At 44.0% G+C, this 20,713-nt stretch overlaps 1 protein-coding gene across 13 annotated transcripts in view; it reads left to right on the forward strand.

The window, feature by feature from the left end:
- Positions 1–20,713, forward strand: part of MOB2 (MOB kinase activator 2) — a 112,200-nt gene that overhangs the window by 85,552 nt on the left and 5,935 nt on the right. For all 13 annotated transcript variants that reach the window (XM_085548391.1, XM_085548389.1, XM_085548390.1 and 10 more), the window contains 2 exons: positions 15,031–15,191; positions 16,395–16,488. In XM_085548391.1, the coding sequence (XP_085404517.1) occupies positions 15,146–15,191; positions 16,395–16,488 (140 nt within the window). In that variant the 5' untranslated portion in view covers positions 15,031–15,145. The remainder of the gene's footprint in view (positions 1–15,030; positions 15,192–16,394; positions 16,489–20,713) is intronic.

Here is a 20,713-nt window from a genome sequence, read left to right on the forward strand (position 1 = left end):
AATGTAGCAATTTGTCTTGCAATAGTGTGATAAATGATTCCATCATAGACGAATTGACAAGCTTGTGTTGGCATTTTGGATGGCACTTAGATATTCTTACACCCAGTGCTTTGAAATTCTAAACAAATAATAATAATTGTAACCCTTATCTTCCTTGATTCATAGCAAGATCAGAAAGAAAACAGCTTAATTCTGACTTTGGCTTTTGTTTGTCAGTGATCATGCAGTCATCCTAAACATGTGCATGAAACAGGATACAGGTGGGTAGAAGCAGAGCTTGTTTGCTGGGGCTGCCTTGGCTCACACAGCCAAATGTGTGGCATGTGTGTTTTGAGAAGGTTGAAGCAAGTATTCCAAAATAAATGCATTTATATCCTACTTCTGGTTGAAAATGTTTGTGACAATTCATTCCAATGTATGGCATTTATAATTAATTAACTCTGCCTAATCTGATAAATGCACAAGTTGGAGGAGGGAAGGGAGAAGTGAAGGGAGAAGGCAGCGTGGTGGGAAGGGGCTTGTAGGCAAAACCGTGTCAGCTATTTTTATCCTATGCTTGTTCCTTCTCCCTCCCACAACTTTCCATTGTACCAAAATAGTTCAAAATGTTTATGGTTCAGGGCAACTGACATCAGTAATTGTCTTGCTGTGTCTCACTGAATATTTCTGTAACAGGAGGTGACTTCTTGTTCAGTGACATGCATGGGACTCTTGCTGTGCTGCTTGGGAAGGACAAAAGGTACTTTGGGTCTGCGACATCTCATGCTCTGGCAAGGTGTGACCTGGACATGGGACTTTGTGGGTAGCTCTTCCATGCATCTGAAAGCACAGATGGGCTTTTGGAGGTTGTTCTTTCACCTGAGTGTCCAGTACCTCTGCTGGAGGTGTCTACTAACAGCCTGCTCAGCTTCTGGAGCTCAGGACTTGAAGCTACACTCTGGAAAGAGGCTGTGTCTCTTGAGCAGACCTGTGCAGCCGGCACGCCTCCATTCCTTGGGATAGTTGTCAGTTCATTCACTTGTATGCACTGCAGGAGTGTCACGATCCCGGTGTGTTTATGAAACCTTCTGAACCACATATGGCATGCTAGCTTAATGAAGAAGTTGGTCTTTCTTCATTCAGAGGTATTTCACAACGTTGAGCTGTATTTTGGTTACGTGCTCTACATCCGGTGAAGTGATAGCCAGAGGGAGATGACTGCTAAAATTCCTCTGTGTGGTGAAATAACCCTGCAAGGTATCTTGAGAGCCTAGTATAGGATGGGCGTCTGCCTGGGGATTAACAGCGTTTTCCTCTGTTTTAGGAGTGCGAGTGTCCTCCTTCTACTCCTCTGGAAATTCCTCGTGGACAATTTAGAATAGATTTGATTGTAATCTGAAACTTCTGGAATCATCCACCCTTCTTTTATCGTGTTTCTTTGCTATGTGGCTGTTTCAGTGTAGGGTTTCCTCTATGATCTTAGTAACTGCTTTTTCTGCCTGGAAGATGGTTTCAGATATAAATGTACACAAAGTATGAGCATGCAGCATTCATCCTTCTGGGTGCAGTTCCTGGTTTGTCTCTACTTCTGTTAGACCCAGGAGAGCTTTTCTCTTCTGATTTGTGATGATCTTTGCTGAAGAGGTGTGCTGTTAGGAACACATTTTGCTGGTGGTAGTTGTCATCTCCCTAAATAGGTAAGGCAAACTCTGTCTCATTTCGTATCATAAATATTTTTCTGCAGCTATGCCAAAACTGAGTTAGGCAAAGCATTTTAATTTTTTTTTGTTGAGAAGTTCTTCCTAATGTTTTCCCTTAATCCCTGGTGTTGTGGGGTTCAACACAATCTTAATGAAGACTTTGGCAAATAGTTCCTAGAGAAGATGAAACTTTGCTTTTAAGATCTGCTGGCACGTGGCCTTTGGAAGGAGCAAGGCATTGGATATATGGGTTAACATGTTCCTTTTTGAAGAAAAACTGCTTTTCAGAAGTAGTGGAGGCCTAATGTTAACAACAGTTAATAGGTAGGTTGTTCAAGCTTGCCTGGAAATGCTGCTCTGCTAATTTTGCAAGTTAATTTCTTTCTGATACTGAAGCCAGCGTAGAAGTGCTTTTGCCCAGACAACAGGGATTGGCTGTAGCAGCTGCTCCCTGGGTGTAAGGAACATCGTGGCTGTCTCCAATTCCTTATGTTTGTGAAAAAAGAAGAATCAGCAGTGAGTGCAGCTGTCCGTCCTCGGGAAGGCAGATAGAGACAAAGCACAAAAACCCTTAACAGCTCCGTGTCTGAACAAAATAATCCCAGCAGGCCACAGAGAGTTGGAGTTGATTAAGAAAGGCAGCTTGGGATTCTTCATGGTGACTTCAGCTCTGAAATGCCAAGGGAGATGACTCCGTGTCCCTGTTAGCTCCACTCATGCTTAGATACTCGCCAGACTTGCCATTGATTCCACTGTGACCACATATCCCAGATTCAGAACACCAAAGACTTACAGAGTCTTTGCTCTGTCAGCAGTTGGTGTTTGACAAGGTGATGGAAAGGAAGTTTATGAAGTAGGTTGTTTTGATTCCTTTCTGTATGAAGACCTCAATGATAACACTACTACCTTTTTACTCAGAACAAACATGCAAAGGAAAGGAGTCAAGTTAGGGTCCCGATCAGCTCTTGGAAAGTGAAGGAAAATTGTGTTGTCTCAAAAGAAATACTTGTTTTTCAACATTCAGTGCTTGTCTTTGTGTCTAGTTACATCATCAGTTGTAACAAATCTGTTGACTGATTTCTGTTACAAGCTTTCTAAGGATTCCTATTGATTTTTGAAGCAGGGACTTAAGTATAGGGAACTGAATCACCCAGTGATGAAGTTGCTCTCTTGAGAGTTACTCCCTTGTTAGTGATCATCTTTAATTTCTTTGCAGTGGAACTACTAATGCAGCTGTGCACCAGTCCACATGATTACCTCTTTACAAAGCTACTGTGATCTGCCTAATGCTGCCAAGAGCTGAAACAAGCCATGCAGGCTGTGTCTGAAGGGAGTTGCTCACAACCACCCCTTGATTTGGGGTGTGATGCTGGGTTAGAAAGGCTACTGTAAAAGCATGTCTCCACAGTGTGCACTGGGTAAGAACCTTAGATAATAAATAGTCTTTGCTAGTGTGAATGGAGAAACTGTGAATTCATGCAGGCTTGCTACTTGTGAGTGCAACAACTCATCTTCCTTAACCAATTCCTTGGTTGCACATTCAGTATTTAATTAAATGAATGGATTTATATTTCAAGAAGCCATTGAAAGTAACACTGCAAGTTTGGATTTGTGTTCTTGTTTCTTTGTGATTGCCAGTGGATTGGGATGCATCTATAAAGGTTCTTCTAATTCAGCTTTTCCTTCTCCCTCAGAATATCCTGGAAATTAATAAATCAGGGTCAGGAATCACTGCTATTTTAGCATGGTGGGGAAAGGGCTGTGTGTTACTGGTGACAGAACCAAATGGGCAGTGTTGCATCATTCTGCTGCCAAGTTTAAACATTAACCAATAGCTGGATTAGCAGCTGTTTTGTACATATTCGTTAATGAAAGTTAGCTAATGAAGATAATGCTGTCATTCCTTTTACCTTCAACTCTTACCTTGTGAGGAGATGCAGTTTGTGCCTTCTAACTAGGAACTGTTTTTCCTTTGACAAGACAGTTTGTATTAAGGCCAGGAAGTACTGTTCTGTTACCACAAGACCTGAGGAATGCCAGGAGAGGTTGGATTTCTCTCAGCCAACTTTCTCCTACATAAAGAAAAAAGTCTAAGAGAAATGTGAAGGGAAAAAAGAATAAATCCATTCTTGATCCTTAAAGCTGCCATTGAGAGAGAACTGACCGTGACCTGTGGTAACTTCTAGCCGTTTGAATGTCCTTCCTAATAAAAATGCCACAGATCACTTAAAACCTAAGCAATGAGTTTTTCAAGCTTGATACAGTGGATCTGAATTTCAGGTGGAGCTGCTGCTTCATGTTGATTTTTCTTTGCCCAACCTGCTCATTAACTAATGAACTCCTCACAGCTGTGTCTTGGTGCAACAAGCTGCATATGTGTGCTAGCACAAATACTTCAAGAATAAGTTCACAGGTGCAGGCATGCAAAACTGTTTTGTGAGCAGTGAAGACAAGCTATAGCTTTTTCCTTTGCTCTGTATCTAAGACTTTACTGAATCTGTTGTCCCCATAAAGCAGCCAGCACAGCCTTCCAACTCAAGGCACGTTTTGTGCCTCCATCACAACTTGCCTGGTCCTGCCGGAAGTAACAAAGACAGCCCCGTGCTGTTCCTTGCCTCTGGGGAGCTGGGGTGAGTGAGATGCAGCAGCCGTGGCTGAGCTCAGCTGTGAGCTGACATGTCACACCATGCTGAGAGGTATTTATCTATTGGGAGCACTGACTCACAGTGAGCGCTCCCATTAACTGCTTGGGGACTGCATCTTGCAGCCCACATTGCCACCTTTTGTGCTGCTTAGTGTAGTTATTAAGTAGATTTTAAAACTCCTTTGTACTTCTAGAAAGTTCAGAACTATAAAATTCAGTTGACAAGACTTTGACATTATATGTATCTATCCTTTGAATCACAGTATGTGGGTAAGGTGGTGAGCTGGGCTTTGCATCTCTAACACACGTCCTTTATTGTAGGTTTTGATTAGGCTATGCTAGTACCTAAATCTAGTTAGCACTGTTAGACGGGTGAATGTTTTTGTGGGGAAAGGGCTGTGAGGAAAGTCAAACACTTGTGTACAAAGACAAACCTGTCTGCAGCCTGGTACTCCGAGCAGAGCAGGCTGTCTGCATTTGTGTATCTTGGGCTATATAGCAAGAAGTCTGAGCACTAAAGCCAGGTTTCCATGGTGAAATAATTCCTTGCTATTAAAGCACAGTTCTACTCTGAAAAGCAACTCTGTGCAAGGTACGTTGTGAAATCTCACATTTACGAGGCCAGGAGGGTTCCAAATCAAATTTGCTCAGAGAAATAGGAAAGATACCTTTGCAATCTGCCAGCTCTACAGTTTGGATTGGAAGATAACAAGTAGTGTCTTCAGTGGTTTGTGTGCTCTGCTGGTGAACTCCCTCCCTGCAAAGGTGGACCAAAATGTATTGCATGTGCTCTCCTGGGAAGATAACAGGGTTGCATCAGAATAAGCAGGGGGAGTGGTTGCTGCCAGAACTTGAATCTAATCATAATGCAGGAGTCAAAATAAGGTTTAAGTGTATTCCAATGGAGGATTGCAGCAGAGAAAGTAGCAACCAAAAAAATAAATAAAAAATCAGTGCTGAAGTTGATTGCTTTGTCTGAACACACACAGAGAAGTCTCCATGCTTTTATTGCAGTGCATTTTCTCTCTCTTTACAGAATCTTGGAGAGATACAGGCACATTTTGTTGTTGCTCATTGGCTGGGTTTTGCTTTTTCTGTATTCTTTGCAAAAGGCTTTTTTTTTGTCTCCAGAATGATCGTATTTAAAAAGCTCTTCTGAATGTTGTAACTTACTTGCATTCAAATTTCGGTGCAGATTACTTGTTCCTGTGGTTCTTTTCCACAGCTCCCTCTGCAGCATATGGCATCTGCCTTTGTCTGCTCTCAACTGAGAGCCCCTTTCCTCCTTCGCCTGTGTGTTCTAATTGCAGAAACTTAAGCTATGCTGTAGGTCTCTGCCTCAGGTGGAGATATTGGTCCAGTATAAAACACACACGCACACACACACAAAGCTCTTTATCTCTGCTGCCTTTAAAAGGATATAGCCAATTCAGATATGAATCTTCATATATGCAGATATCTGTGGTTAGGTGAGATGAATCTTATTCCAGTTGGAATAGGATTGATATATATGTGTATATATACACGCACATAGCATGCCCCACTGTGGATGGTTAAAAAAGTGTTTGTGTTGCTACAATAGGAATGACCTTTTCCTCTAAGAGAGAAAAAGGGAATGGTAGCATCCTGGTGGCTTCAACATGTATGCCTGGGCACTAAAATGAGCTGTGTGTTAACAAGACAAACCCCAGAACACAGGGCTCCAACTTATGTTTGCAGCTGAAGAATTTCAGAAGGGGCTGGGCAGAGATGCTGTTGGAGAACTGCCCTGTGGAATTTCACAGCAGAGCCTCTCTGCTCCCTTTGTGCCCTGTGTGCTCTCGAGGTCTGCTCTGAAAGTATCCTCCTAGGGGTGAGTTGCTGCAGCAGGGGAAACACCCTAAGAAATACATTTCCAAGCAGGTCTCTGCTCTATTTTACTCAGGTTTGGGTTTGCTTTGTCAGCTGGCCAGAGCTCACTCACAGTTGGAGGGTTGCAAACAACACAGATGAGAAGAAAACACCCCAATTCTGTCACACGCTGAGGACTCTGGCACCTATGACGCAGTGTTCTGCTCTATGGTTTGTTCTAAGCATTGGGTACATTAATTGTTGCAACACTCTGAATATGTGACCTACTGCATCTCTTGCAGCAGTCCTAATTTGGCTCTGTAAAGCCCTTGGGTATTAACATTAGGAAAGATTTGTGTCTTTTTACTTTCCTAATCCTCAGATTACCAAAACCCTGGACTGTACTGAATCATTTGGGACAAGAATTTTGCTGAGACTTTGCTTTGGCATCTCCTGGTTTGGCTGAATGAGGGTATTTTTGTGTATAAAGCTAGAAGAAACAGTTCAAAATGGAAGCGAATGGTGTATGATCACTTTCTGTCCCCCTTGCATCCCTTGCTCCCAGAAGTAATCTGCACTTGTACCCTGCACGGTGCTGGGGCTCTGTCTCCATCAGCCCCTCCCATTTGCTGGCTGGTGGAGAGCTGGACCTGTGTGAGGGTCCTGCATCCAGGAGCCCCTCCCCAAAGGCAGGTGGACAGTGCAGGTCCAGCTTCTGCTCTGGAGAGGTGTTCTGGCAGGTGTGCCCAGAGAAGAAAGGAAACTCAAGTCCAGCATGTTTTTACCACAAGAATGCACTCTGAGCGTTTTTGTAGTATTAACCAAATTGTTTGCAAGCCTGGCCATGCCTCTGTATTCCTTCTTCCCAGAGTTGCATTAAAGAGTAAACAGGGAAGTCTGATCAGAAGGAAAGGAGTGGCAACAGTGCCCTGCCATCAGCAAGGAACTGACCATCCTAACAGTTGCTGTACAGCTGCCACACTGTGAGGGGCAAGCAGAGCTGACACCAGGGGTTATCAGGCAAAGGGTGCAGGAGGGAGAGGTGTGAGGGGGGTGGGGGGTCCTCCAGAAAGAAGGGAAAAGCCTGATGTCCTGGAGACAGTACTGCAGGTGCCCTGTGTTCTCTTTGCTTTGCCAACAGCACCAGCTGGAACCTAGCTTGGGCCTACAGTATCGTTCAGGGCTTTCTGCTGAGAAGCAGCATTATAAAATAATGTTATGGCATTTGTCATCCTTAACATGCCTGCCATGCCTTGGCACCGACTGCTTTCAGCGCAGCATCCGGAGGCTAAGCAAAGATTCCCTTTTAAGGCAAAGAGCCACTATGAGAATCCAGGAGAAAAAGTTTCCCTGGCATGCAGGGCACATTCTTCTTTCCTCCTCCCCTTAAATAAACTATTGGTAACTTTTAAAAACAGAACAAAAATGAAGGAGCAGGACCAGAAATGCTGCCAAAGACATTTTATTCTGCGCAGCCTCCTTGGAGCTGCACCGTACCCCAGCCCCGCAACTAACCCGGGGCAGGAGGTGGGAGGAATGGAGCTGAGGTCACGGGGGGTCTGTCAGAGAACACGGGGTGAGAAGAAGCACAGACAGTCTGAAAATGCAACATCTTTCTTTCCTCAAGCCCTGCAGAGACAGTCTGACCGCAGCAATCCATGAACAGTTGTGCTGCATGATGCAGTTGGTTTGGGCTTGCATTCTAATACCTTACACGGTCGGTCTCCCTTCCCATGCTGATGTTTTTCTCTTTCCCGGCCCTGAGAGTGTACGTGTACACCCAGGGTTTGTGGTCTGGGTGTTCTGGCATGTGGCATTTAGGGCTAAAGGCTCAGCTCTGGTCTTGGTTAAAGCAGCACATGGGGACTGCTGAAAGTTCCCCATGCAGATACTGAACATGTATAGTTTTAAAGGCAAGGAGAAATGCAAATATTCTCTCTCCTTTTCAACTACACTTCTGTTACAAATGAGGCCAATTCCAATTTTCTTGTGTCGTGTACAAATAAATAAACATGTTGAATTCCCAAGGGGTTATTTTGCGGTGACTGCAGCCTTTAAGCCTCCAGTCCTTGCACCTATCAGAGGGGAAATGACTGTGGACCAGTGTTGGAAATAAGGATGGCCAGGGTAGGAAAATACACAGTGTTCATGGCTGTGGTATAAAAGCTGGTGTAACCTGCTGCTTTGTTGTTCTTGGTGGGTGCTTGTCACTGGGAATCAAATCTTCACTCATAAAACTCTTTCCTTCCTGCTGGGAATTGGTTCAAGGCTCCCACACTTACGCAGAAGATTCTTATCCAGAAATTAACTGATAACTTCTTTCCAGTAAACCATCGTGGGGGAAAAAAGAGGAGTAAATCTTGGAGCAGTTAGCCTGATTTCCTTATGAAACACGTGGAGGGCCGAGAGCTTTGGTTTTCTCCCCTTTGCTGGGGGAGGGAGGGGTACTATAGAGGTACCCGAAGTCGCTGTAATGCGGTGTTGCTTTTGGAGACTGTACGTTCTCAGAAGGCACTTCTCCACAAAGATGTTGCAGTTGGTATTGCAGCATTTCAACCCCAACACTTTATGGCTTGCGAGCCATGCAGATTGTAGGGCACAAACTGGCAACCCCCTGTGTCCCCATTAACCCTGCCCCTGGCAGGGGGTTGGAATAGGTGGTTTCTAAGTTCTTTTGCAAGCAAAGCTATTCTGTGATTTCGGAACATTCCGTGGGCATCCTGTATTTTTTAATCTTCTTTAAAACAGCATTCTCTTTTTGTGCCACACTTTTATGCATCCCTATGAACCCCGGGCTCTCGCTCCACTCTTGCCAGCACTGTCTGTGTCACAACTAGTTGTCACAGCTGGGAAGCACTTGTAAATTGGTTTGGGATTCCTGGGGTGATACCAGTCAACCTGGAGTAGTAAATGGCATCGATTATATAAAAGTCTTTAGCCCATAAGTAAGTCTCTTTGTAGTGCAAGTTTCATTATCTTTGACAGTTTTGATCCTTGCAGACTTGAGGTGGTTTGTGCATCTTTAAGTTTGCAAGTTGGGAGGCATTTGCCATGTAAAGCTTGCAGGACCTGTTCTGTTGATTTTTCTAATGGAGATCAGCATATCTAAGAGCTGACTGGAACCTGAAATTGGTGCAAGATCCAGAGGGCACAGAGTGACTGGGGTTTGGTCTGCAGATCTGTTTTTTTGGTAGGGTTTGGTTTTGTTGTTTTATTAAGCTTAACCTTCCAAAGTTACTCTTGTGTGTGGTGCTTGTTTCTAGAAACGAGCAAACAAAAATGCCTCCCAACCTTGAATATGGCACATAAAAAAGGCACAGCAAGACAGTGCTTATAGCAGAGTCAGACAGCTGGAATCCTGAATAAGTAGAGATGATTTTAAAACGCACCATTGATTTAACTAACCACTGTTATCTCTTCTGAGGTCAAACTTGTAATAAATAGGGCTCATATGACCAAAACCTTTTATGCCTGCTACAATCCCAAAGTGATGTGAGCTGTCAGGCAGGGCAGAGTGTCCACATTTGTCCACAGGGTGTCCCTGACCTGTTTTCAGCTAAATCTGGCTGCTTCCCATGTGCTTCGATCAAAACAAGCTGTATCAGTTAAAATTGAAGCACATCTTAGTCTTTGTACCATTAATAAACTTGGAATCTGAAAGCCAGTTCTTGCTATGAATTGGGAATAATACTTCTCTCCTATGGTTTTAAAATTAATACCTGGATCATGCTTTGAAGATGTTTCAAAGAAGGCTTTTTTTTGCACCAAAAAAACTATTGGCATCTGATCAGGAGAGAAATGAGAGAGATAAGGAAAGGATCTTGATTAACTGAGAGGAGGTAACAAAGCAACGTGATAAACTGGCGTTTGTACTTGAATCTTAACAAGGTACTTAGCCCAGGAAGATGATGGTGGCCCAGCAGGCCTGTTTCTCACTTGGTTATGGTACACTTCTCTTGCTCCAGTGAGATCCAGGCAAGTTTCCAGCTGCTGTGTTTTCTCAGGTGAACACAAGGCTGATTGTGGACGCCCAGGCAGTAATGAACGTACTCAGGCTGGAGCTGGTTTGCTTAACCTTCTGTTATGATGCTTCACACGCATGACCTCTCTTTTACCATCTCTTTTTCCTGCTCTGTATCTTCTTCCTGGATGTAATTTGGCCCACGGCATCTTAGAGGAGTGCCTAAAACCAAACAAAACCAAACATATCCTGAGACTTATCTGAAGAATTAATAAGCACACTGGTTCACCTGTCAGTAAAAACTGCTGAGTGCTGCCTCTCCTTGGCTTCCCTAAGTGTGTTCTTTCCTTCATTGATAGTCAAGCACTGATAGTAAGGTTTTGGTTTGACCTTGTCAGACCTCCCCATACTGCTGTGCAGTGGCCGCTTCTTCAGCTGCAGCGGGGGCACGCTGACCTGGCATATTTAGCAGAATTGTCATTGCTAAGAAAGACAGACAGAGGTAAACACAAATCGGGACTTTTGCCAGCTTTAGGATATGGGCTTTTTTTCTTTTAGGCACTGCCCTTATGACATTGAGTTCTATTTTCCAGTAAATAGGCTGTAGGTGATGGAGTTGGGTGTTTCCTGAGTAGAACAATGCAATCCTGCTCTTTTTGACACATTTCCTTTCGCTGAAAGCAGGATGAATGAACTGTTTCTGAAATTGCTGCTTTGTGTTTGCTGCTGTAGTGTTCCCTAATAAGGGCGTTTGGGACAGCTCAGAAATGGCAATGTGTTCTTTTCTGTATTTGTGTACCTTAAAACAAAAAATGGAAGAAGGCCTTTTGCATTTAAACACTTTGCAGCACACGACAAAGAGTAACAGATGCTTCTCATTGCACACTTGGAGTTGGTTCCAGGTAGATGATGGGTTCTTACAAGCTTTTGAGACAGTGGTGGAGCTGGAGGGAAAGGAGAGCAGAAAGAAGCCGAGTTGTTGACTTCTTGCTTTTTACTACGTGTCTGAGCTTTGGTTTACACGGAACACTGCTGTTAATTGTTGACTCTTGATTGTATGCCGTCATGTTTTTTAAACTGTGTTCTCTATACTGTTGTCTGCTCCAGCTTTCTAAGTCTGCAAAGAACATGCTTTAGTATTGACTGTTATTGATAGTTTCTAAGCTAAACCAATGGTTTTGCAACCCAGATTGAGCATGATTGAATTAATGCTAGAAACCCTGACATTGTAACCGGGGTTGTGCCTGAGGAAAGATGCGCAGTCCACTTCAGAACTTGGCATTGCTATAACTGGGATGTATCTCTGTTTGTAGTTACAGTGTTTGAACCATGTAATATCCCCACCAAACTGCACACAGGTCATGAAATTGTCAGGTCATGAAACAAATGCTGTGGTCTTACTTTAATGCTCAGCAGCTGCTAAAAGTTAAAAAGAAGTTTGTGCCGCAGATGGTGCTTTGACATTCAGGTTTTGGTGGCGTGAATCAAAACCCTTTCATATCAGTGCTCACGGGCCTTGCTGCAGGTTTTGTGATGGTACATGTGAGACGGGTTCATTCTTAAACTGAGGCAAAGCTTTGGAAAGGGGCAGGGCATGGGTTCCTTCAGGAAGCTTCTGTTTGAAATGATCCAGTTCCAGACTGAGGCACTTGTGGAAAGACTTACCATCTGCTGAAAGATGCAAAGTGGCTGCCTGTAGTAATCCAGCAAAGAGCTGACGTTTGGGTGGAGATGAGCTTTGGGTGTGCTTGGGTTATTTTTCCCGGTGTGAGGTCTGCTCATAATGGTTTGCATTAGCAAACTTGTGGGAAATACCTAGCACCGAATTTTTGATTCTTTCCTTGAAATGTCAAGAAGATGCCAAAGTGAGAATGAGGTAAACACGATCCGCTTCTCGTCACTGGAAGGCCTGTCTCAGTCTCCTGCATCCAGCTTCCTCCGGTGGTTTCCCTCTGCAGTCTTGGCTCAATGACAGACTATCTGTGACCTCTTTGTCTCTCTCTTCCCTCCTCCTCCACTCTGAAGATTGCTCTTTGCTGACGTGGCACAGCCCTGACCCGGGGCTCTTGGTTTAAGTACCCTGAAGTAAAGCAGAGGTACGCAGTCTGTTCTATCCACGCTGCTTCTCCTCTCCCAAGTGGTTAATGCGGTTTTTCAAACCAGTCTTTTAAATTGTAAGCATATTCCACCCGAGTATTACTCAATTGTAACTCTCATTTCTTTAAAAAATCATCTACGAATGTCTGAAACCTGCTCCTTTCCCCAGCCAACCAGCTGGAAAAAAACAGACCCAAAGTGTGCATTCTGGGTAGACATTAACAGTGGCTCTGCAGAGGTCCAGCAGGTATAAAGGTGCTACTTGGAGCATGCCAGGCTTGGCTTCAGCAGTGTAGGAGTAAGGCAGCTTACGTTTGGAATTAGGCAAATTAGTGCCCTTGAGTATTTTTTTATTAGCTCGGGGCCAAGCGCGTGGTATCAAGTGGATTTATGCTATTTACTGTCAGGGTAAGGTAGTTTCAAGTCTTAATATGGTAGTCCTGCAAAGTGAACAGGACAAACGTGTTGTGTCATACATTATAAAGTCAGGTTACAAATTATCAAAGAAGACTGTTCTTTCTTGCCGTTGTGTTTTCCTTGTATTGTTTTGAGTTCTCTGAAAACCTGAAGCCTCTCGCCCAGGCTTAAGTGAAGTACATCTTAAATACCTTCTTAAATACCTTCAAGGCCCTTCTGCAGTTTTTTCATGGACGCTTCTTTCTTATCTCCAGGTCACTTTTACATGATGAGGTTGAAAAGCAATCTTGCAAATATAAGGGTTTGAAGACAAGAATGTGTAGCTGAGAACCAGGATCTGCCGGTCTGAGTAACTGCTCTGTGTTAGAAGTATTCTGCTTTGAAATATCTGACTTCACACGTCCTAGGACATCCCTTTGGGCAGCGGCTGTGTGAATTAGTCCAAATTACTTCATTAAATCAACCTAAGGGATATGTGTCTTGTAGGCTTCATTTGGATTGGGATGCAGTGCTGTGGAGAAAGGAGAGGACAGGAAATGTGAAAGAAAAGCAGCTACATGCTGAGCTGGTCATCTTAAGTATTGGTTTTAGTTGATTCTCCTACTGTACATGTAGTCTTCAGAAAGATGCTTGTGTCACAGGCTCCTCTCTAACTGTGACATTACTCATGAATGTGTAGAAATACAGAGGAACCATCTCTTCTGGACTGGAGATTGCCTGTGGTTGTTTCTGCTCATCTGTGGCATGAAAATACATTGTGAGAGTGCGCATATCGCGCTGCTGTTGGAAGTTTCCCTTGATGATTCCTTTCTCATCTTGAGGTCACTCTGGTGGGTAGGGAGAAACGTGACAAGGCTTAATGAAAGTTTTATGTGGTGAGCAGTGACAGTCCTGGTGACTGACTGAGTTGTAGAAAGTTACGGCATGCTTCTGCCTACAGTGTTGAAGATGGGGACCATGAGTCATTCTGAAGATGGGTTTGGTGTGTGCGTCAGTGAAGAGCCCATAAGAAGAGAAATCCAAAGAGCCATACGTTCTTTGGGAAAAGCACTGACGTGTGAAACACCATTCTAGGAAAGATGTGCAACTCAGACATAAGGCAAAAATCAAGTGTGTGTTTTGGATCCGTGTTTTGAAGGTTGGTTTTGGGTTGTTTTTAAAGTGTGTTAAGAGCCAGAATGCAAAACAATTGCCTTGATATGTTTCAAAAGCAAACTCAGTGTCCTTATCTGCAAAGGTGGACTTGTCGTGGCTTTGCACGTCCCTAAAACCCCACTCTTTAACCAAGACTTGGCACTGAAAAATCCCAGCATCTCTTTCATGTGTTGATAGTGTGTACCAAGCATTGCCCTACTACACTTGTCCACCCCCACCCTCCTATCCCCCCATATTAAATAGAGCTTCTGTTTCCAACTAGGTGGAAGTTTTAATTGTAGAAACAAATGGATATGCAGCTGTTTGGACACATATAGCCTAAATAAAGCAAAGTGTTGGCCCACTGGCTTTGCTCAAATGTCCATCCTGAAACCCCATCCCAGGAATTCTGGTTGTGTTCAGTGTGGTCTGAGGGTATTAAAAACAGGGTGGGAGCAAAGCTCTAATAATTACAGCAAACACTGAGAAATGAGAGATGAAAAATCATGGTGTGCCATGGAAAGAAATGTACTTTATGGGATGCTGTTAGTCTGCTTTGATCAGTCCTCATGGAGGCTTCTTTCGTGGCACAGCTCTGCTGGTAGCTGCTTGCTGTGGACTTTAATGGGTTTTCAGGAAAAAAGAAACCAAACTGCTGTTTGTGCCGTCTCGGATACACTAGGTTTTGTATTGCCATTGCTCCTGGAGTCACCACTGCTCACTTCCAAAGGAAGTGTGGAACCTGAGAGAGAATGGAGGGATGCAGTACGGAGTAATGCTGTAGCTTTGAATAAGCCATGCCAAAACACAGCATGGAAAGAGCATTTTCCCAAAGGGGAGCCCTCCTGCACCAGCCTGCTTTGACTGCAGGTAGCGGTAAGCTGTGATGCAGCAGGTGGGCAGTGTGCTCACATCGGAGTATGTCCTGTGTGTGCGGTGCCATTTTGCTGCCACAGCTGTTCACAGGTGCAGACTGGCTGCCACTCTCCCAAGTAACTTGCAGTCTAAACTGACAGAAAAGGAATGGAGTAGCAGCTGCTCAGTCTTTTATACCGTACAAAACTTTCCCAGTAACTTAAAACAAAGTGACAGAAATTCAAGGCGCTTTCTCCATCTTGTGCTTTATTTAGAGTTGGGCTGAGGGGACAGGAAGCAGGAGAATCAGCAGGGAACAAATGCAGGAGTTTGGGTAAACAGGCTTCTTTCAGGTTTCTTCAGCTGCAGTGAAGGTAACCCATCTAACCCAGCTTCTTGTTTGTCTCTTGCAGGAAGTCCAAGGGAAAGCCAAATGGGAAAAAGCCGGCGCCGGAAGAGAAGAAACTTTACCTGGAGCCTGAGTACACAAAGTCCAGAATTACTGACTTTGAATTCAAGGAGCTGGTGATGTTACCACGAGAAATAGACCTCAATGAGTGGCTCGCCAGCAACAGTGAGTATTTTGGTCCCACAGCCCTTGAGGCTGCTGCCCACACCCAAGTAGGCACTTCATTCATTCACTGCTTTTTTTTTGTTTTTTGCTGTTTTCAGCGCTTAGCAAAGCACGCCATGACTGTTGATGCCTTACTGCATAATGCATGGCATTATACCATGACTGGTAATTAAGCTGTCTTATACAAAGCAGCCGTGCTCAGCACTGGGGAGGCTGGATGCGTTCCTTCTTTTGTCTTCCCTTGGCACCAAGGGCATTAAAGTTTCTAAGGCTCCTGTGAGGACCATCGCTTCCCCTTCTGACTGCTCTGCTACACGTGCAGCTCAGTGTGTTTCTCACTCAAGCTGTGGGTCTGCCAGAAGCATTGTAGTTTAGTAAAGCTCTTATGAGAGCTGAGTGCTGCTCAACAACCAGAAGTTTAGGAGTCTTTTGGTCAGATTTCTGCTCTCCATTCCATCCAGGCTTTGGTGGAATTACTGCAAATTGAAACTGCAGCCAGACTGGGATTCAGAAGATGTGAGTGACTGCTGTAATTGAGCGCTGTATCAACACATCTCAGTTCTGATGTATTTTCTTGTGCTGCTCTTTCACCTGGTTCAAACTGCTGCTCTCACCCAATGTTTTCGCTTCCAACAGAGTGCGGCAGTAGCAAGAAACTACTTGGATCAGTATTAGAAAACTTTATGGTGGCTCATTAAGAAGAAGTGAGGGGTCCCACAGTGTGAAAATGTGAATCTCTCAGGAGGTTTGTTAAAAAGTAGCAGGATAGTCGTTTTCATGCTGATAGTTTCAAGAGAGATACAGCCTTGGGACCGGTAACGTTGTTTCGTAGCCACTGTGCATTTTAAGTCTGACTTCAAAAGAATGCAGCAAATAGTTTGCCTTCAGCTGGTAACAGAGCGTTCTGCTGTAAAGGTGAGGCTGATGACAGAGACACTTTCCAGTCTTGCTGCTTTGTGAGTAATAAGAGCTGAAGCCTCGTAGCGCTTTCATCTTAAATCAAAACAAGAGCTTTCATTCTCTGTACCTCTTTGTTTTGCAGTTCATCATTAGACTCATTTAACTAAATCATGTTTAAGTACGGATGCAAGCTTAAGGCGCTGAGGTCACTTAACTCGATCTATTTAAATAATCGCTGGGAGGACAACCGGTGTTTGCAAGTGTTTCATTTCTGAACTTGTTTCCTTTGTGTTTGTTTTTCAGCAACAACTTTCTTTCATCACATCAACTTACAATATAGTACAATCTCAGAGTTCTGTACAGGGGAGTCGTGTCAGACCATGGCAGTGTGCAATACGTAAGTCAGCATTTCCTACTTTCCACAAAGCCTTGAGAGGAGTTTGGGGAAGGATACTGGAATTAGGAGGCGCAGAGCAAGCAGGTCTCTGTGCTCAGAAAGGACATGGCAGCTGGGCGTCCTTTTCCCTCTTCTCAGTGGAGGGTGGTGGTGTTGTGGAGGACGAGGAGGACCGGATCTTTGACTGCTGGGAGCTGGTTTGGTAAGGTCAGATCAGAGAGGCAAATTACCACGTGTGCAGCCTGCAGGGAGGAGGAGGAGAAAAAGGAGAAAACTGTCCTTACTGGTAACACTGCTGAGATGCCATAGAAGGCAGGGAAGGACAAATGAGCTGTGGAAATGTCAGGGGGTGCTTTTTGATAGCTGGAATGCTGACAGAGCACCAGGCTGCTGATGGCTGACCTCTGGCCTGACGTGAGCCACTGTCTGCCTGCTGGAGCCCCTGGGAGCAGATGGCACCAGTGGCAGCTTTACAAAGAGTACAGAAAATGTTTTGGATTGGCACTTTCCCTCTGCAGGACTTGATACACTTGCTAAGTGTATACCAGTTGTCGCTTATGAAAGAAGGCTTTGTAGTTGTGCTGTATGTGGTTTGCTAAATGCAATATATATGGTGCATATAAGAAAAATTTACCATAAACGGTCCAACATAATGGAATATGAGATGTACTTGATTATGAATAAGCCTGTTGTTTGGGCCCTGTTTCCTCTCCAGCACATGTGTTGATAGTCCTGTTCTTTCCTCCTCTTGCCTTTCCTAGGATTAATATAGCCAAGATAGATTTTGAAACCCACAACGGAGCAGTCAGCTCATGGTTCAGTACAGCAAACAAACATCCCAGGGGATGTGTGGAACAGAAGCCAGGGCTCTGTATTGCATCCCAAACGAGAATTATGTAGTGCTTAACAGGGATCCTTGCTTTGTGCACTAGGCTACCTTGTTATCTTGCACACCTGAAGTTAGTATTAGGGCCATTCTTTGACAGCACTCTGAATAACACAAAGTGTATGGAGGATATTTTTGTGTATAAAAGTTGGAAAGATAACTGTCAGGAGAGAATATAAAGCCACGTTAGAGGCCCCGAGAGCAGGCTGGAACAGAAAGGAAAAATGTCTCTACTGGTCCCAGATTTTTATCAGAGGCGAACAATGCGTCCCACACCGAGAGGTGGTGATCAGTAAAAGTGCTCTGTTGATTCTCACTCCCTAACTTTATTGAGCTTGAATTATTAACGTAGTACTGGCTGTCCATAGAAGTGGTCTTACCTGTTGATCTCAAACTGATAGGAAGTAGTGGTTAAGAGGGGGTGGCGGTGAGAAGCTGGTCACTGCTGCTCCGTCCTGTAGTGAGCCTGTAAGCAGATTGTGCTGCAGAATAAAGAAAGGAAGTGCCTCCATGTGGCTTCAGCTGCAGGCTGTATTATTAGCAGTGAGGGCTGATAGCGCAAGGTTCCTGTTCCCATCCTTTGTTTGGGAAAATGGAAAATTACACTTGTAGGGAATAACAGGAAGCATGTCTACATGCGGGTGAAACACTTGAAATGGCTTGTGTTGAGCAAAATGGAATCCAGTTATTTTCCTGTATTTGGAGGCAGATGACTGAGGCACGTTTGCAGGCTGCTGGCTTCATTTTTGCTCTTGTATGGAGCGCGGGTTCACCCAGCTCCGTTCCTCCCTGCGGGTCAGCCTTGAGGGCCCTGTTTATAACTGACTGTGTTCGCCAAATATCTCCAATGACAACTTTGCATGGCCCTTACTTGTACATTCTGCCTTTCCCAGCTGTTCTCATATGGACCATGCAGCACTGCCTCATAGGTGCATATCTGTTCATCTCCAGCTGGGCCTGTGACAGAGCCACATGTTTTCCCCGCTTTTTATTAAAAAAAATAAACCAACACAGAACAAGAAAAACCTCACCCTAGTGAATATTAGATACGCAGATTTGTGTTATGTTGGACAAACCACAGCTGAGCAGATGGACTGAGCCCCTGACTGCTGTACAGGATAGAGAGCGTATCACTGAAGCACTGGCACCAGATAATGACAACTGGACAGACCTGTAAGTGTGACGTGTTTGCTGAGCAGTCCAGAAACAGGCAGCGTCCACCCGAGTTGGGCTGTCACAGAACTGCAGGTGCTGCGAGGAAGGGCTCAGTTGGCCACTGTGATCAGGACTGAGCAAAGCAGTTCAAAACCAAGTTCTGCCTCTTGTTCCTCAGTTGGGCTTTTGCTGCCCTGCGCCCTCAGGATGGATTGGTTCTGTTCTGATGTTACATAAGCTAAGTGTGTGTTAAACAGTGCGGGTGCCAAACTAAAGTAACACAACAGGCTGCAGCTTGGGATGTTGATTTGCAAGCAAGCTGGCTACAAGTATCCATCACAGGTTTAAAGGATGAGCTGACAAAATAAAAAGGAGCTGAAATCTAAAAGAAAGGAGGTAAGGGTTGAATGAGTCGGCTTCAGTGGGCAAAGATGGGGCATCAACACAGGGTGAAGGGGTGGGGGATACAAAAGAGAATGGCATCAGCAGGGCAGGAGAAACATCACACAAGGGAAGAAGGGCAACAGAGTATAAGTGGGAGCACACACAAAGGGAGGGAAGGGCTCAGGTATGTGCAGACACACATACAGTGTTGAATATCCACGCACTCACACACTTAGTGTCTGATTAATTTTCACGCACTCACACACTTAGTGTCTCATTAGAATCCACACACTCACACACTTAGTGTCTGCTAATTATTAATTTCCATGCACTCAAACACTTAGAGTCTAGTTAGTTTGCACGCACTCACACACTTAGTGTCTGATTAGTTTCCACGCACTCACACACTTAGTGTCTAGTTAATATCCACGCACTCACAGTTAGTGTCTGCTAATTATTAGTTTCCACGCACTCACACAATTAGTGTCTAATTATTAATTTCCATGCACTCACACACTTAGTGTCTAATTATTAGTTTCCACGTACTCACACACTTAGTGTATATTAGTTTCCACGCACTCACACACTTAGTGTCTATTAGTTTCCATGCACTCACACTTAGTGTCGAATTATTAATTTCCATGCACTCACACACTTAGTCTCAAATTACTAATTTCCACGCACTCACGCACAGTGTCTAAATAGATTCCACACTCACACACTTAGAGTCTAATTAATATCCACGCACTCCCACACTTACTGTCTAATTAATTTCCATGCACTCACACGCTTAGTGTCTAATTAGTTTTCACGCACTCACACACTTAGTGTCTAGTTTATATTCACGCACTCACACACTTTGAGTCTAATTATTAATTTCCACGTACTCACACACTTAGTGTCTATTAGTTTCCACGCACTCACACATATTGTCTAAGTAGATTCCACGCACTCACACACTTAGTGTCTAATTATTAATTTCACGCACTCACACACTTTGTGTCTAATTAGTTTCCACACACTCACACACTTAGTGTCTAATTAGTATCCACGAAATCACACACTTAGTGTCTAATTAGTATCCACGCACTCACACACTTAGTGTCTAATTATTAATATCCACGCATTCACACACTTAGTGTCTATTAGTTTCCACGCACTCACACACTTAGTGTCTAATTAGTTTCCACGCACTCACACACTTAGTGTCTGATTATTAATTTCCATGCACTCACACACTTAGTGTCTAATTTGATTCCATGCGCTCACACTTAGTGTCTAATTAGTATCCACGCAATCACACATTTAGTGTCTAATTAGTATCCACGCACTCACACACTTAGTGTCTGATTATTTTTTTCCATGCACTCACACACTTAGTGTCTAATTAGTATCCACACACTCACACACTTAGTGTCATGTTAGTATCCATGCACTCACAAACTTAGTGTCTAATTATTAATTTCCACGCGCTCACACACTTATTGTCTTGTTAGAATCTATGCACTCACACACTTAGTGTCTATTAGTTTCCACGCACTCACACACTTAGTGTCTAATTATTAATATCCACGCATTCACACACTTAGTGTCTATTAGTTTCCACGCACTCACACACTTAGTGTCTAATTAGTATCCACGCACTCACACACTTAGTGTCTGATTATTAATTTCCACGCACTCACACACTTAGTGTCTAATTTGATTCCACGCGCTCACAGTTAGTGTCTAATTAGTTTTCACGCACTCACACACTTAGTGTCGAATTATTATTTTCCACGTGCTCACACACTTATTGTC

This window comes from Coturnix japonica, chromosome 5, assembly GCF_054131305.1.
Source record: "Coturnix japonica strain WE chromosome 5, WE-NBRP24, whole genome shotgun sequence".
In the NCBI taxonomy this organism is placed as follows: Eukaryota; Metazoa; Chordata; class Aves; order Galliformes; family Phasianidae; genus Coturnix; species Coturnix japonica.